The sequence below is a fragment of the Octodon degus genome, unplaced genomic scaffold, assembly GCF_000260255.1.
Source record: "Octodon degus isolate 3935 unplaced genomic scaffold, OctDeg1.0 scaffold00083, whole genome shotgun sequence".
NCBI lineage: Eukaryota > Metazoa > Chordata > Mammalia > Rodentia > Octodontidae > Octodon > Octodon degus.
In genome coordinates, this window is record NW_004524659.1 from 7,790,137 (window position 1) to 7,805,841 (window position 15,705).

The 15,705-nt window shown below is 53.0% G+C and overlaps 1 protein-coding gene across 2 annotated transcripts in view; it reads right to left on the bottom strand.

Annotated features, from left to right (window-relative positions):
* Positions 1–6,817: 6,817 nt before the first annotated feature.
* The window catches only part of Chst8 (carbohydrate sulfotransferase 8), a 134,072-nt gene continuing 125,184 nt past the window's right edge, over positions 6,818–15,705 (bottom strand). For both annotated transcript variants that reach the window (XM_004636730.2, XM_023721552.1), the window contains exons 3-4: positions 9,085–9,122; positions 6,818–8,336 (exon numbers count right to left, since the gene is read on the bottom strand). In XM_004636730.2, coding sequence (XP_004636787.1) covers positions 7,230–8,336; positions 9,085–9,122 — 1,145 coding nt within the window. In that variant the 3' untranslated portion in view covers positions 6,818–7,229. The remainder of the gene's footprint in view (positions 8,337–9,084; positions 9,123–15,705) is intronic.

A 15,705-nucleotide genomic window follows, 5' to 3' on the forward strand; every position in this document is an offset into this window, starting at 1 on the left:
CCCCAAGATGATGGCGTGAGGAGGGAGGACCTACTAGGTTATACTTAACCTGCATTATTACCCCTTTCCCTACCTGTGGGGTGTAGGGTGTACACAGCGGTTCCCCCAGGGCTTATGCCCACTGCTTCTCCCAGCCCCATCCACCGAGGTGGTCCTGATCCATGCCCTCTCACCGAGGGGTTTTATGTCACATGTCCTGGCAGAAGACCCAGGCAGGGTTCCCAAACTCCACCCCGAACCCTGCCTCTTGGTCACATCAGCCTCCCTGCTCACTCCTTGCTGACTCCTTTAGGCCCAGTATCCCTGGCTACAGTCCATGGAGAGTCAACCTCTGAAAAATGATGGCAAGCCCTTGTCCCTGTGTCATTAATTCTCCCGTGACCGAGGCCTTTCCCCCAGGGTGGGCACAGTGACAGATTGCACCTGCTCTGCCTCTTGAGGACTTTGGCTGGTGGGAGGCATCGACAGCATTTCCCAAGTGAAATGCCACATGGAGATTAATGACTCCGATTCGGCTCTGGGTGCACCTGGTCTGAGCACAGCCGGGGCCCCTGGACCTGCAGCGCCTTCGATCCCTCGCGCCACCCCCCTGGTCTGTCTGGCCCTCTGGAGGAGCAGAGTGGTTCACACGTTCTCTGCCCTGCTTGGGTTCCCAGGATCTCCCAGAAATGGTTGTCTCAGCTTCATGCCTGAAACCTCAAACACAAATAATTTTCAATTTGCCTGGGAGTTTCAATCGCACAATCCAATGTTAAATAATAGATTAGATGCCTCCGGGAGAGAAACAGGATTTAAGAAGGAGAAATAAATAAAAGGAAAAGTAAAATTCAGCCTATGGGTTTGGTGAATAAGCAGGCAGCTTCCTCTCCTGGCCCAGATTCACTAGCCTCCTCCCTTCTTCCCCTGATGATTCGGCAGGTCTCCCAGCCTCTGGCTGTTACCATCCCCCTGCCTCGGCCTTCCCACAAGAGGGATCCTGGCATTAGCAGCCCTGTACTCTGCCCCAGCTGGTGGTGGCCAGATTCACTCACTCCGCCCTCTGCTCCAGGAGCGGCACCCCCAAGGATAAGCCTGACTTGTAGCCCTGGCAACCACCACCCGCCCAGGCAGACAGGAACTGATACACAGGATGTCACAAACAGCATGCAGGCAGTCACAGACAGGCTGGCACAGGTGCCAGCATGGCAGACGGACGCAGGTGAGTGGGCAGGATCTGATGGAGCTGGCAGAGACACCAGTGTAGGATGACAGTGGCTTCATTCACAGGGCGTTCATGAAGAGGGTATGTCTACGGGATACAATCTGCCTACCATCCCTGCAGCCCAGGTCATCGCCAGCTGGTGACCTTTCCCTCTGCCCATTGTAACCACCCCTCCACTGACTCTAGTCTGTCCAGTCACCATGGGAGGTGGCACCTTGCTCATGGTCACAGATTCCCTCTTTATCCTGACTATTCCTCTTGAACCATGGTTCTCTGTCTCTCCTCGATTACACGTGCCCAGGGGAGCGAGTGCTCACCTTTGCCATGCTGTCCAGGGGGGACCCAGAACCTCCATCCTAAGAAACGTCAAGTGGCACCCTTGGCGCTTGGGGTCTCTCTCTTTCCAGGCAAGGCCTGGCCTTCTCTTGCTACAGTGATCAGTGAATTTGTAACCTGTTCTATCAAGGCCTTCTTACTTCCTTGGGACACCAAAGAGACAGTAAGCTCTAATGGGTGGGAACAAGGACACCAGGCCAAAGTGCTGGGCTTTGAGCCCTGCAGCATCACCTTAATAGCTGTGTGGCTGTGGACAAATTAACCTCTCTGTGTCTCAATTTCCTTATTTATAAAAAAGTGGATAGGATATAATTGTATTCTATCTATCTTACAAGGTTGTAGCAAGGGTTAAAAGGATAACTTAGGTGATGATACACAATTTAAATATATAATTAGATGTAATATTTATATATTTATAATTAAAAATTACACCTTAATTTTATAATTTATATTGAAATAGTTTTACATAATTTTGATTTAAAATTCATATATATTTAGACATTACATAACAGTATATAATATGTAAATAAGATTTTACATATGCTATGTATATTTCAGATATATCTGAAATGCTTAGAGCATCACCAAGTAAACTACCAAATAAGTAAATAGCACAGTGGTTGCTTCAGGGCTGTGGCAAGAAGGATCACTGGTTTGTGTGAGAGTGATAGCCCCAGAGAGAGGGAGGAAAAATCTGCATTCGAGCACCCTTGAGAGGCTGCGTAAAAGGGAGGGAGGTAGGCTTGTTGGTGTGTGGACAGCCCAGGAAAGGCTTGGCCAGGGTGGGGTGTGTGTGTGTGTGTGTGTGTGTGTGTGTGGCTAGCAGAGGGGCAAACTTGGGAGTGTGGCACAAGTGTGTACTGAGCTCCCCCCAGGGGTGTGCAGGCCGGTGGGGGGTGGGGGGCTATGGGATCCAGAATGAGGGGCAGCTGAAGATGCCTTTTCAACTCACAGGTGGGCCGCAGGGTGGAAAGGTGGACAGGAGGTGGTGTCCGCAGGAATGACAGGAAGCTGAGGAGTGAGTCAGCGGAATGTTTTCTGGGAGGAGAAGACAGAAAGGGGGCATGGGCTGGAGGGAGTGTGGGGCTGGTTTTTGCTATGGGGGTTAAATCCAAGACCTTTCCACAGAGCTCCATGCCCACCCTATTTGTTTATTTGTTTGTTTATGTATAAACAGGGTTTTGCTAAATTGCTACACTGCTCAGGTTGAACTCAAACTTGTGCTCCTCAGGCTTGAGCTTTTCAGAGTCCTGGGATTGCAAGCATGCGCCACCACACGAGGATAGTGTTTTTGTTTCATAAAGTGGGGTGATTCTGCTAATGGCAAAGTTTGTTTTCTGCTAATGGCAAAGCTGGAGGAGCCTGGGTATGTGCCTGGCGATGCTTGTTAGAGAAGACACTGAGACTGGGGTCTAGAACACAGGTCTGTAGGCGTGTCTGTATGTGTGTCCGTGTACATCTGGTTGTGTGCACAGGTTCATGAGTGTGTATGTGTGTTTGTGTCCATCTATTGGTGTCTGGGTATGTCTCGTGTGTGTTGATGCCTGATTTGCATGCACTTGTGTGTGTTGTGGGTGAGGTCAGAGAAGGCCTGGCATCTGTCCTGGAAAGTGGAGGACACTCCCCAGTAGGTGATGCTGCCCATTTCTTAGGCCCATGTTGGGGGAGGGGCACTGGGAAGCTCTGTAGTAGGATAAGAGGTCCCTGGGACTTGGTTGGTTCAGGAGTAACTTCCGGGGTCTGCCCAGAAACACTGGAGAGGCCAGAGGCCAGCGCCCATGGTAGGGTGGCTGGGAATGCAGCCTCTTTTAGGCCTGCAGATGCTCCATCCGCCTAGAGTGTTGCCGCCACATCGTGGCAGAGTCAGGGATTTCCCGGTCCTGCTCAGGAGCAAGGACTCAGCTCCACCTGGTGGTCGCGCACGGTCTCTGCGCCTGTGGTGACCAGGTGCACGGAGCCGAGTTGGGTGGGCGGGCACAAGAGCTAGGGGCGTAGCCGCACCACTCTGCGTGGAACTCGAGCTCTAGCTGCAACTCCTGAACTCTGTCCAGGCCTCAGTTCTGTGCCTCAGTGTCCTTATGTGTAAAGCAGTGTGAGGCACGTACGGCCAAGGTTTCTGGGAGAGGGGTATTAAGCAATGCACTGAAAAAAATAAATGGGGGCCGGGGAGATAGCTCAGTAGAATACATGCTTGCTTGGCAAGCTCAAGGGCCTGAATTCGATACCCGATTCCTAAAAAAAAAAAATTTAAAAAAAAAAAAATGCCCCGAGGGCGGGCCTCGCAGCCACATGCTTTGGTTCTGGGAGTGTGGCAGGGCCGCAGAGGCCCCGACTTTGGGAGAGGCTCACCTCTGCGCCCCCCACCCCCATCTTCAATTCCTCCAGCTTGCTCTCCTTACCCTCCTCTTCCCGAGGGTAGGGAAGGAGAGGGAGTGGCCTCGGCCCAGCTCAGCCCCCAGTCCCTCTTGCGGTTCCCTCACAGCCTTTTTCGAAAAGACTGGGCAATGTGAAGGAAACTCAGGGAGCCGCGCGAATGGGGGCCAGGGCCCCAGAGCGCCTGGCCTGATCAGCAGCCGGCTCGTGCACTGTCCTCTCCCCACACCTAGGGGGCGCCTGCTTGCTCCCGATCCCGGGGCCTACTCACAGGTCCACCTGTTAGGGTCTCCCAGCCAGTGTTTTCCCACTCAAGGCCCTCGGGGCTCTAAGGCTTCAGGAAAGACCCTAGGCTTTAGGACGTCTGTTCTCTCCATCCATCAGAGAGCAGGACCCACACACAGGAAGATTGCTGCCATTCAAGGACAAAGGCTGGTAGGAACTTCAATTCGGATTACCCTAGAGAGGCCCAATTGATGGGTGAGGGGGTTTACATGGGGTTTAGGTAGTTATTCTTTTTGTTTTTTTTAAGACAGGGTTAGTGTATGTAGTCCAGGCTGGTTTTGAACTCACTTTGTACCCCAGGCTGGCCTCCTGAGGGCTGGGATTATAGGTGTGTGCCACCACATGCAGCCATTGTAAGCAGTTATTCTAAACTGATGGACCTACTTGACCCCTGGAACCTGCCAGGGGCCCTGTCTTAATTCCTTAATCCAATGGTCCCTCCAGTTTATACCTGCAGCACGGTAAGCAAATGGCACAGGGCAGAGCAGGGGAAAATGAAGGGCGGGGTATGGGCCAGTGACACACTAGACAGCCCCAGAGGGGAGGGAGGAACTAGGCTGTCCATAGTCCCACCCCAGTCATAAGTATATGGGCTCATACATGTATCTATACCTGTCACAGGGACCCTTGTATAGACACACACACACACATACACACACACACACACACACAATGTTTTCTCACATCTACCCAGCCCCAAGCCCAGTCCTCCTCCCCAACCCCAGACACACACACACACACACACACACACACACACACACACACAGGCATATGTGTGCACACAGGTGTGCTTCCTTGTGTTGGGGTCAGTTTGCCTCCCTAATACCTATAAGGCTTCAGCTGGCCTTGGGGCTAGGAGCTGCATCTGGCACTTCCCCAGTGAATTCCAGAGGTGGCTTCAGGGCTGGGGCTCTGGCCTTCATGCAGAGGTCATACAGGGGCCACCAAGGGCTGACTGTGCTCATTTCCTGGAGCCTGTTTCTGGTCATCACATCCGGAAAGGAAGCTCCTTAGATGGATGTGTCAAGCGTGTGTGGGCCTAGCTGAGAGTGACACATGAGGATGTCTTATGCTGCTCCCTCCACATGCACACACATCTACACACTCACACTCACACTCACACTGTGGGGCCAGCCCAGGGCAATCCTGATTGTCTCTGAGCTGTGTGGAGAAAAGTCACCCTCACCCTGTAGCTTGCCCCGGCTGGGTCTTCTGGGGTCCTTTTGCTGGGCAGATGGCATCTAATGCTCTGCCTCAGGCTTCACCAAATACACCCACCACTAGGGACAATTTCTTTCTTTCTTTTTTTTTTTTTTTTTTTTGCGGAACCGGGGATTGAACTCAGGCCCTTGCGCTTGCCAGGGAAGCGCTTATTCCACTGAGCCACCTCCCCCGCCCCTACTAGGGACAATTTCTGACCATGAATACAGTCTCGCTTTAAATGCCAGATACTAGGGGCAGCTATTTCGGGGTCACTTCCAGCCAGGCCCCTCCCATTTGCCTCTCACATGGGGCCTGACCTATCACAGGTCAGTCTTGTGGCTTGCTGAGCCAGTGGGCATCTGCCTCCCCACATTCTGTGTGTCCCTGGAGTCCCTCAAGCCCTGACTGTAGGTAGCCTCCTCCTGAGCCTCCACGCCTCTCTGTCAGATGGCGCAGGACTCTTCTGGCTAGAATCTACCTCTGGCCTCACCCCTGCTCAGGGCTTCTGGATGAAGGTGGCCCCAAGAGGCAGGACACAGCCTCAGCACCATCCCATCTGTGTGAGGTCCTAAAGCCCTTGGATGGTGCAGACAGGGAGGCAGAGCACCCCCCACTACTGCCAGAGGCACCATGCTTTCCTCTCTGGCACCCAGAAGCATCTCCCCAGGTCAGGGTGAGCAGAGAGCACATGCTCCCAAGAAGGACCCCAGAAACACACCAAGAAAGATTGAGAAGGCAGGCAGAGACTCCTGGCAGACGCACGCAGAGACAGGGCTCCACAGTTAGATAAAACTTCCCTCAGGTTACAGACAAAATCCACACACAGCCACGGTCACATCCATGCCCTAAATTCTAACATACACTTCCTTTGGATATCACACTGGCTTCTGATATACTCAGAGCCATATCTGGTGTAAAAGTGTGTGCATCTGGAGTGGGGGAAGTTTTCTGTATTTCTTTCCCCAGCCCCACAGCTGTTTTATCAGGTTGAGCAGCCCCGGAGCCCTGAAGCGATCTGGTCAGGTGAATGGGCCTGGGCAGTAGTCAAGGTCAGGTAACAGCTTAAGGCCAAAGTCCTGCTTAGTTTAGGGTTTTGGCTTCACTCATTAGCAGAAAGCCACCTCTGCTGGGACCTGTGCACAGTGCCCAGGGCAGCCCCAGCCGGCAGCTTGCTGAGAGCTCACCATTGTTCCAGCGGTCCTCAGGCAGCATGCTGCAGGGTGCAGTGACAAGAAGGGATACCAGTAAGCCTCCCTGTAGACAGGACCTCCTCCTCCCACACAGGCTGCCCTGGGCATCCCTGTAGCAGGGTCCCTGGGCCCCTGACCCAGGTTGTCCTGAGAGGTAGAAAGTCCAGGAAGCAGGGGACAAGGTCTGCAGGTTCCCACAGCACCATATAAATAGACACCACTTCTCTGAAAACCAAGTGCTTTATTCAGAACCTCCCGCCAGGTCATAGAAAAGGTCCAAACCACGTGGTTTGTACAAGGCAAAGGCTAAAGGACTGCAGGATGTCCCTTACCACTGGGGCCCTCAGCCCTGAGGTCCCAGGCTTCCCTGGTCATTGTAGTTTTTAGCTGAGCTCGGGGAGGAGCAAGTTCTCACACCTCCCTTGGCCAAGGAGTGAGGAAGTGGGCATGGGACAACGGCCAAGGCCAGCGTCCCCCACCCAGAGCTGCTACACCCCACAGCCACGGTTCCCGACATCCTCAGAGCTCTGTTGCCCTGTGCACATCTCAGCTCTGGATGCCGAGCCTTGGAAGAAAGTTGGTCCTGCACACAGGAGAGTGGGCAGGGCGGGGCTTCCTTGCCAGCGAGCCCTGCTCCTCACTCAGTACAGGTCCGCGAAGGGCTTGGAGTAGTTGAACATCAGGTAGTCCATGTAGTAGAAGTCATAAGTGCGCTGGCGCTGCAGGGCCGAAAGCTGCGCGAAGTACTGATGGGTAATTCTCGAGGTCGTGCGCGCCTCCTGCGAATGCCGGTCTTTGAACTGCGGGAAAGTCAGGTTGTGCGGTGCTCGGATGAGGCTCAGGAAGAAGTTGGCGTCGTCCTCCATGCTCTCGAACTTGCCCACAAAGTCATAGTCGATGAGGCAGGGGCTACACAGCCGGCTGACGTGGTCCCAGTGGATGTCCATGCCCACAGGCCGGTGCACATCCAGCAGGTACTGGACGAACTCGGGGAAGCGCACACCAGAACCCGTCCGCAGCGCCTCCCGAGAGGCGTTCGCCCGGTACCGGGCCAGGATGGCCTTGCCAAAGACGGGGTGATAGTAGCTGTTCGGGTGCTCGAACTTGTCCCGGAAAGCCGAGACCAGCCTCTCAAAGGGTTCACGCACGAAGAGCATCTTGGTGTAGGTGCCCAGGCGGTGCAGGATGCCCTGGCGGTCGAAGGTGTCCAGCCGCTTGAGGGAGCTGCCGTAGTGAACCGTGTTGTGCTGGATGTCCGCGGTGGACGAGGCCAGCCCAGCCAGCACCATAAGCACCCGCTTCCAGTTGGAGCAGCCTGCCTTAGGCACCTCGCAGTACAGCACGCGGTGGCGGTCCTCCACAAAGATGCGCGACACGTGGCGGGGTGTGACGGGCCTGCGGCTGCTGCTCGCCCTGTACTTAGCGCAGGCCTCCCGCATCACTCGCTTGCGCTCCTGCTGACTCTGGTGCAGGCTGACCCAGTGGCTTTCCAGGGCCTGGGGTCCTGGGCGGAGAAGCGTTTCGGAGGAGCTGTTGGTCACGACTGCCACTGCAGCTGGCATCTTTTTGATTAGCAGTCGCCGCCGTCGCTGCCGCAGTCGCAGACGGGCCCCACTCTTTGGATGGAGTTGAGGCTGGTCAGGGACCTGCAGTTTGAGGTCTCTTGGGGCCCAGCTGGACAGATCTTGTGTGGCTTTCTCTGTGGACACTTTCGAGTCACCATCATGGGAACTACCTGCTTGGAGGTCCTGGGATAATAAGGGAGATAGTTACCAAGGTGGATGAGGCAGCTGGGCACAGAGGCCTGACAAGTCAGACTGTTGCCAGGACTGGGGTTTCTGCCCTCTCTGCAGCCTGAGATTTCCTGGGAAAGGCAGGTGTGGCCCCTCTAGTCTGAGTCTTGGTCCAGATCCAGCATAATCTGGCCACCAGTGTGAGGCTTGATTTTTTTCTTTTTCTTTTTTTTTCTTTCTTGCTTCCTTCCTTCCTTTCTTTTTTTTTTGATACCAGGAATAGAACTCAGGACCTTGCACTTGCCAGGCAGGCTGAGCTATACAGATGAACAGCGTAAGTGCTTGCCTGCCTGGCAAGCACAAGGTACTCAGTTCTATTCCTGGTACCAAAAGAAAAGAAAAAAAGTAATCTATCGCTAGCCCCCAGTGTGGGGCTTGAGGTGGAAGTGCTATCTCAGCCACAAGATGGTGTGCTCCTCCCAGGAACCTGGCCAGGGTGGGCAGTGTGAGCCAGTGGCCTGCAGGAGGCTGGCTCAGATTTACTGTGTCAATTAGCTCAGACCAAAGGAGCCATCTAATAGCAAAGGGAAATTCATAGATTCAAAGCTCTGGGCTTTGCTCCCAAGGCTCCTGGAAAGGACTGGACACATTTTTCTTTTTAAGGATAGAGTCAACATAAGCTCCAAATTTTCTTTCCTGTCCTCCTCAACTTTCTTTAGGCTGTGTGTACTGTGCTGAGATTTATCTGACTCTCAGAACTTACCTTGCGGGGCTGCTGTGGCCTGATGTTGAACTTTATTCCTAGAAAGCAAACAGAGGAAAGGTCAGGATTGGCAGTGGAAGTTCTATGTGGCTCTCAGGGACCTGCTGACAGGCTCTTTCCCTGTGGATACCCAGAGTGGAGGGAGCTTGGGATAGGCTGTGTGGAAAGGCAATTTAGGGCCCTTTATTCCCTATCCAGTGGAAAATGAAGTTGCCACCAGGTTGTGGCTCCATCGACTCCCAGCTGGTGCAAATGTCTCTGCATCTCTGGTATGACCTGCAGGTCTGGATAGGCGTCCTGTCCAAGGGGACCCACACACCTGCCCAGCGCGAAAGTCAGGATTCTCAGACCATCCTTACCTCACACCACACTGCTGTTCAGTCCCACTGAAAGGACCCTTCGAAGGCTTTGTCCATCCTTTCCCTGCCACCCCATCAGCCACTCCCTGGTTCTAGTAAATGTGGATTTTCTATATTTGGACACGATACATTTGCCCCCAACTCCTTGAGGTGACTGTCTGGTTAGATAGAGGATACTGCTTCATACTTTGGTTTGTTGGGGAAGATGGGAGACTTCCCTTGGCAAGCTTATGCAGCAGCCTGAACCTCTTTTCTCAGTGCCTGCCTGGCCCACTGGGACATCAGGGGCTCTTTCTGCTCTAGTGGTGTGCAAATGGCCATTTGCATTCTGGGGCACTGCCAAGTAGCACAGTCACAATCAGAAACAACCACCTCTTAAAGAAGCTAGAACTTCCAGCGAGGCATGGAGGGACACTGTGCCAGCCACACCTGATTGAGTCCTGGCTGCTGCCCAGAGCAGGGAGGGGGCCATTCTCACTGTTTCTGTACTGGGCTGATGTCCAGTGGCTGGAGCCCAGCTGGCAAAGAACTTCAGGTCTTCCCTGACCCGAGCCTCCTCGATTCCTCCACAGGGTCCAGTTTTACAGAGACTGCAGTGCTATGACTTTGACCTCACGTTGGCCAATCTGAGGCTGTGCCTGCCCATCTCCTTCACTTGTTAGTAAGAAAGGAGGGAGGACAAAGGTCACCTCTGGGATGGAAATGTCCTACTCCCTGGGCTGCCAGGAACATTCTTGCTCATTCTGGGCTCAACCTTGTGACCCTCCTGTTCTAGTCTCCCAGAGTGCTGGGATTACAGATGTGCATTTCCACGCCAGGCTCTCTCCTCTGCTGATTCTTTTGGGCTGGGAGGAGGTGTGCCTTTCTCTGGGCAAAGGTCTGTGGACCTTCCTTTCTGAGGTGTGAGGTATGTGTGCCAAAAAGCTGGGAAACAAGTCTTCTAGTCTCTTCCAGAGGCTGAAAGGAAGCTCGGTGTGGCGCTGGAGTGAACAGATGTGCTTGCTCTGATAGGGTCCTTCTAGACTTAAGTCCTGCATCAGTGTCCCCCCTCATCACCCAAAACCTACTTCCCACCTCACCAGCTACCAGCTAATGCTTCTTCTTGTTCACATCCCCTCATCTCTGCAGGTGGCCCCAACATGACCTTCCAGGGCTCAGTTCTCTCCTGCATGTGAGGTTTTCGCCTGTATCCAATGATGACAGATCTCTTCAACAGAAGGGACCCGCTGCAGTCAGTCAGTTTTCCTCTATGCCACCAGGTTTCCTTAATTATTTTCTTCTGGTGGTGGCAGCTGGCTCTGCTAAATCACCTCTTCTCCTCAGAGTCTCAGATATGGGAATTTACTCTGCTTGTCATTCCTGTCAAATTGTCAAGGTGTGATGGCGCTTATTTATGTTCCCTTTCTGGAGCAAATGAGTCATGCTAGCTTTGGCCAAGAGTGGAGCTGAGGAGCCACTTCCACAGGCATCCTGCCAGGCAGGGAAGGGGATGAAGATGTCCTCGTCAACGTTGCAGCCCCTGTGGCTCTGGGTCCTGCTCTGTCTCAGCTGTGTGGGTGCTGTCTGCTGAACCTCTGGATTCTGAGTCTAAATGCTTTTCCAGCTGGCCCTTTTGGAGGTGGGCCAGTTTAGAAGAACCTTTGGCACAGGCTTGAGGGAATGTTCCCAGCAGGAATGAGTGGGTCTTCTGGCCTCTTGGCTGCATTTTCCCATAAAGCTAACCTGGCAGCAACCGGCTTCTCTGAAGAAGCATCTTGTAGATGGTGACAGGTAACTAGAACAGATCTTAGGTGGAGCCTGTGAGGAGGCCATAAGCACTAGGTTACCAGCCCTTAAACTTAGGCAAAGGTGAGCCCTGTCCTTACAGAGCCACTTTGAGATAAAGACAGAAACACGAAATGAAAAGCACTTTCCCCTCTGCCAAGGGCTCAGTGTCCCCTCTTTCCCTCAGGAAAAGCTGTTTTTCCCCCCATGCACTGCTCAGATAATGGTGGAACCAAAGGCAGTTCTAGGCAAACTGAAGCCACGGACCCTGGGTGTGCCGAGGCTTATGTCCACACATGCTGGAGTGGGCTGGGCTTCAGAACCGTGGACAGCGCCCCCGAGAGCCCAGCCTGTGCTGTACCCAAGCACCAGTACCAGTGCTGAGAATGATTGGGGAGTGAAGGGCTTTGCCCTCAGTAAACCACCGCCACCATCTCCCACAGCCCTGAGTAAACAGAAAATCTAGATAAAAACAGAGCTTGTGGAGCAACACAAGCCACAATCCCATCCTCCTCTCCATGCAGTGCCATGATGCTGCCATGGGTCCTACTGTCTTCCTACCCCACCCGGGGGACAGGAGAGTCCCAAGGTCAGCTGAGACTTGCTCCCCTTTCTGGGTCTGAGTCATCTGCCTCCTCCTCTATATCCAACGTTAAGAATCTGCAAGGTAGAGCCATCCCTTGCATGGGAAGAAATAAACAACCACTTTCTCTTTCTGGACAGATGACATTCGCAGGGTGGCTGGAACACAGACAACATGATAAGAGTAAGCGCTGGTGAGAATAAACAAGGCGTGAGTTATGGGGACTGCCAAATGCACTGCGCGCGCCGAACCCTTCATAGGCTGCAGCATTTTTTCTTGGTGTTTGGCTGAAAAGCTTCCTGGGTACCCGCTAAGGGGAGGTGAAGGCTGGTGCTGCTGTGCAAGGCCAGCTTCTTAATGAGCACTGTGCGCAGCAGAGGTCTGGGGGAGGGCAGCTGAGGGGGTCTCGCCGGAATATGTGCTACGGGGGAGAAGGGCACCTTGCCTGCTCCTCTTCAGAGACACAGGGACACTGCTAGGCCCCCCCGCAAAACCCCAATACTAAATACTCAGAGCTCAGTAGGGGTGGCAGGTTTTTTTTTTTTTTTCTTTTAGACAGGGTCTTACTATGTAGTTCAGGCTGGGCCTTGAACTCACAGAACTCCTCCTGCATCAGCCTCCTAAATGAAATGCTAGGATTACAGGCATGAGCGACCAGGCTCAGCAGGGTAGCAGTTTTGACTTAGGCTTTTGAATGGGCTGTGTAGGTATACGACAGGGATAAAAGAGTATCTTACTACCTCAAAAGGGGTCACAGTGTCTCCTGCACCTTTTACTGCTCCCAACCACAGTCCCAGGGGGATTTTACTTGGAAGGATGACAGCTGTTCTGACTGTTGAAATTCCAGTCCCAGACCCTGATGGGCAATAGTGAGAGATCCTGTCACACTAGATGCTATAGCCTGGGAGATACAGAGCTATCTGCAAGGCCTCAAACCCAGAGGGGCAGGTATTGGAGGGAACTGCAGGGCCAGGACAAGCTGTGTGTGGCGTGGTGTGGTGTAGTGTGGTATGGTGTGGTGTGGCATGTGTGTGCCAGCCCCAAGTGCCTTCCTGCATGCAGTTTGACTCCTGCTTCTTGGATCTCCTGAAGTTTCCTAATCAAGCTGCCTCCTTGGCCACTCTTCCATGCCCTGGATCTTGAGCTGGCTGAACTTCCACTGCTGGATGCATCACAGGTGCACTGCCCTTCACACAGCCACTTAAGGGGCTTTGTCTGCTTCCCTTGGCTCAGGCTGGCCTGGGACAGAGCAGACACTGAAGGCCAGGCCCTGGCTGCAGCCCCGTTCTCTCCCACACACGCACAACCCAGAGCCCAACTGGCCCTGGAGGTGGCAGCCTCTGCTCTTGAGTCTCCCCTGCTGTACTTGACATGAGCTTGAGGAAGGCCTCTGAGTCACTAGGCATCCCAGTTCAGGGCCAGAGCATGCAATCTCACAAATCAAGGTGAATAGAAAAGACAGCCAGGTGGACGTGCTGCCCACTGAGCTTAGGGATGAGCCCCAAGGGCACTGCAAGCCCCACTGCATAAGAAGTATGGAAGTTCTCTGAATGAGAAGTGTTTTCATTAGGGCTCTGTAGAAAAACACGATCAACAGGAGGTATATATGGAGAAGAAAGAGAGATTGAGGGAGAGTGGTGCAAGGAAGGAAGAATGGGGGAAGATAGAAAAAAAATGGAGATTTTAAGGGCCTGGCTCATACTACTATGACTGGCAGACTAAAGTCTGCAGGTTGGGCCAGCAAACAGGAGAACCAGAGAAATGATATTGTAGCTCAAGTCTGGAAGGAGTTTAGAGACAGAATTTCTTCTACATCAGGAAAGCTTAGTCTTTTAAGGCCCTTAAGTGGTTGGGTAAGGCCCACTCACTTATGGAAGGTTATCTAGTGCCCTCATTGTCTACTGATTTGAATGCTAATCACATCTAAAAGTACCTTCTCATCACCACCGTATCCCATGGCCTAGCCAGGATGGTACATACAGGTGACTATCATGGAAGGCATCCGCTTCTACTGCAGCTACTGTGATGAAGCATCACAAGTGGTGCAGCTCAAAATAACCACCATGCATTCTGTCAGGATTTGATTACGAGATCTAGAAGTCAGGCTATAAACCTCACTCCCTTGAAGCTTCCAAGAGAGCATCCTTCCTGCCCATCCCAGCCCTGGGGGGCCCCAGGTGTTCCTTGGCTCACGGTAACACAAGTGCAACTTCGGTCTCTTCTTTGCATAGCTGTCATCCCTCCTGTGCACGGCTCTTCTCTTCCTATAACCGCACAAGTTATACAGAAATACAGCCACCCTAAGGACCTTCTTTTAGTTGATCAGATACCAAGGCCTTGAAAAGTCATAACTAAGGGTACTGGGGATTAAGATTTCACCATTTTTGTGAGGGCACAATTCAACCCAGAAGGGGAGATATGATCTCAGGAGTGTTACAGAGTTCAGAGGGCAGGGCCAGGCTGGAGGAAGTTAAGGAATAGTCGCCTGCTGGGTTGGGTCTTTGGGTCACTAGTGAAGGATCACTACAGCTCTGTGTCCTTAGGGGAAGGACCATATCTTATTTATTTGTGTCAGCATGGCACAATCCAGCAGGAGCTTGATGAATCCTTGTGGCAAGGTTGACGCCACTCAGACTGAGAGCTGGTGCTAGAGGTGGAAGGGGTGCTGGGCTTTTCCCCAGAGCAACTCAGGTCGTGTTTCTGGATGCAGTCACCAGTGCCCTATGGGAGCTCCTCCAACTCAGCACCTCACAGCCTGGGAAGGGCCTGCAGGACTGGGTAGCAAGTGCCAGAGCAGGTGGTCAGCTTCAGGCAGCAGCAGCCAGAGCTGAGGGATCTGTTCACCCCTACCTGGCTGGGTGGTCATGACACTTTGGTACTTTTTTTTTTTTTTTTTTTTGGTGGTACTGGAGATTGAACTCAGGACTTTGTGTTTGCCAGGCAAGCTCTTATTCTACTGAGCCCTCTCCCTGGCCCAACCCTGGTACCTCTTGACCTCAAATGCCTCAGCTAACAGCTTTCTGTTGCTGTCTGCAGCCTGTCAGGCTGGCTGGTGCCTGCTCCTGGGACAGGGACTCTCCATGGGCACTCCTCTGGCTCCTTTCCACCAGCCCTGGCTGCAACATGACGGGTAAAGTGTCCCATGGGCCTCTGGCTGCCGCATGGTGCATTGCTACCTTCAAATAGGCAGACTGTTAATGTATGCAGATTAGATGCAAAACTGAAGATCAACACACTCAGCAATTAGAGGGCAGCCTGGGCTCCAGGCATAGATTTTGGATAGAAGAAGCCTCACTAAAAGGTCTTAAATACTCACTTGTGTTCACAGAAAAACTCAAGCTTGTTAACTTCTTTGCTGAGTTCCCAGGGCACAGCCTGGAGCCTGGTCTCTGTCATGGTCTTGCTGCTCTGTATGCCCTGGACATAGGTGCAGCAGGGGCCTTGGAAATGGTGCTCTGGGCAGCAGGGCTGCCCCAGACTCATGTTGCTTGCTCTTGGACTCTAAAGGTGACTCTGGTCAGTGTGTGGACCTTAGGGGAGGTGGGACAGGCCATACATGACTGCATGGGTGCAGTGGCCTCTGCCCTTACCCCTTGAGCCTCAGTCTCTGTGGGTGAGAATCCTCTGGCTGGTATGTGCTGAGGGCCTCCCATGACATGGCAGAGGGCGTCACAAGGCAAGGGGCGAGAGCTTGCGAACTCAGTTCTCTTCCTTTTATTTATTTATTTATTTATTTTTTTGTTTTAGGGAAGAGTCTATAGGGTGTTCAGGGTCTCACTACTAGATTGGACTTGTAGTGATCCACCTGTTTACAGCCTCCCAAGAGCTGGGATTATAGGCACACACTACCACACGCAGTCTCAATTGTCATCTCAGTACACCCAGGGGGCGAGGCTGGCATGGCAGGCTTGGGGA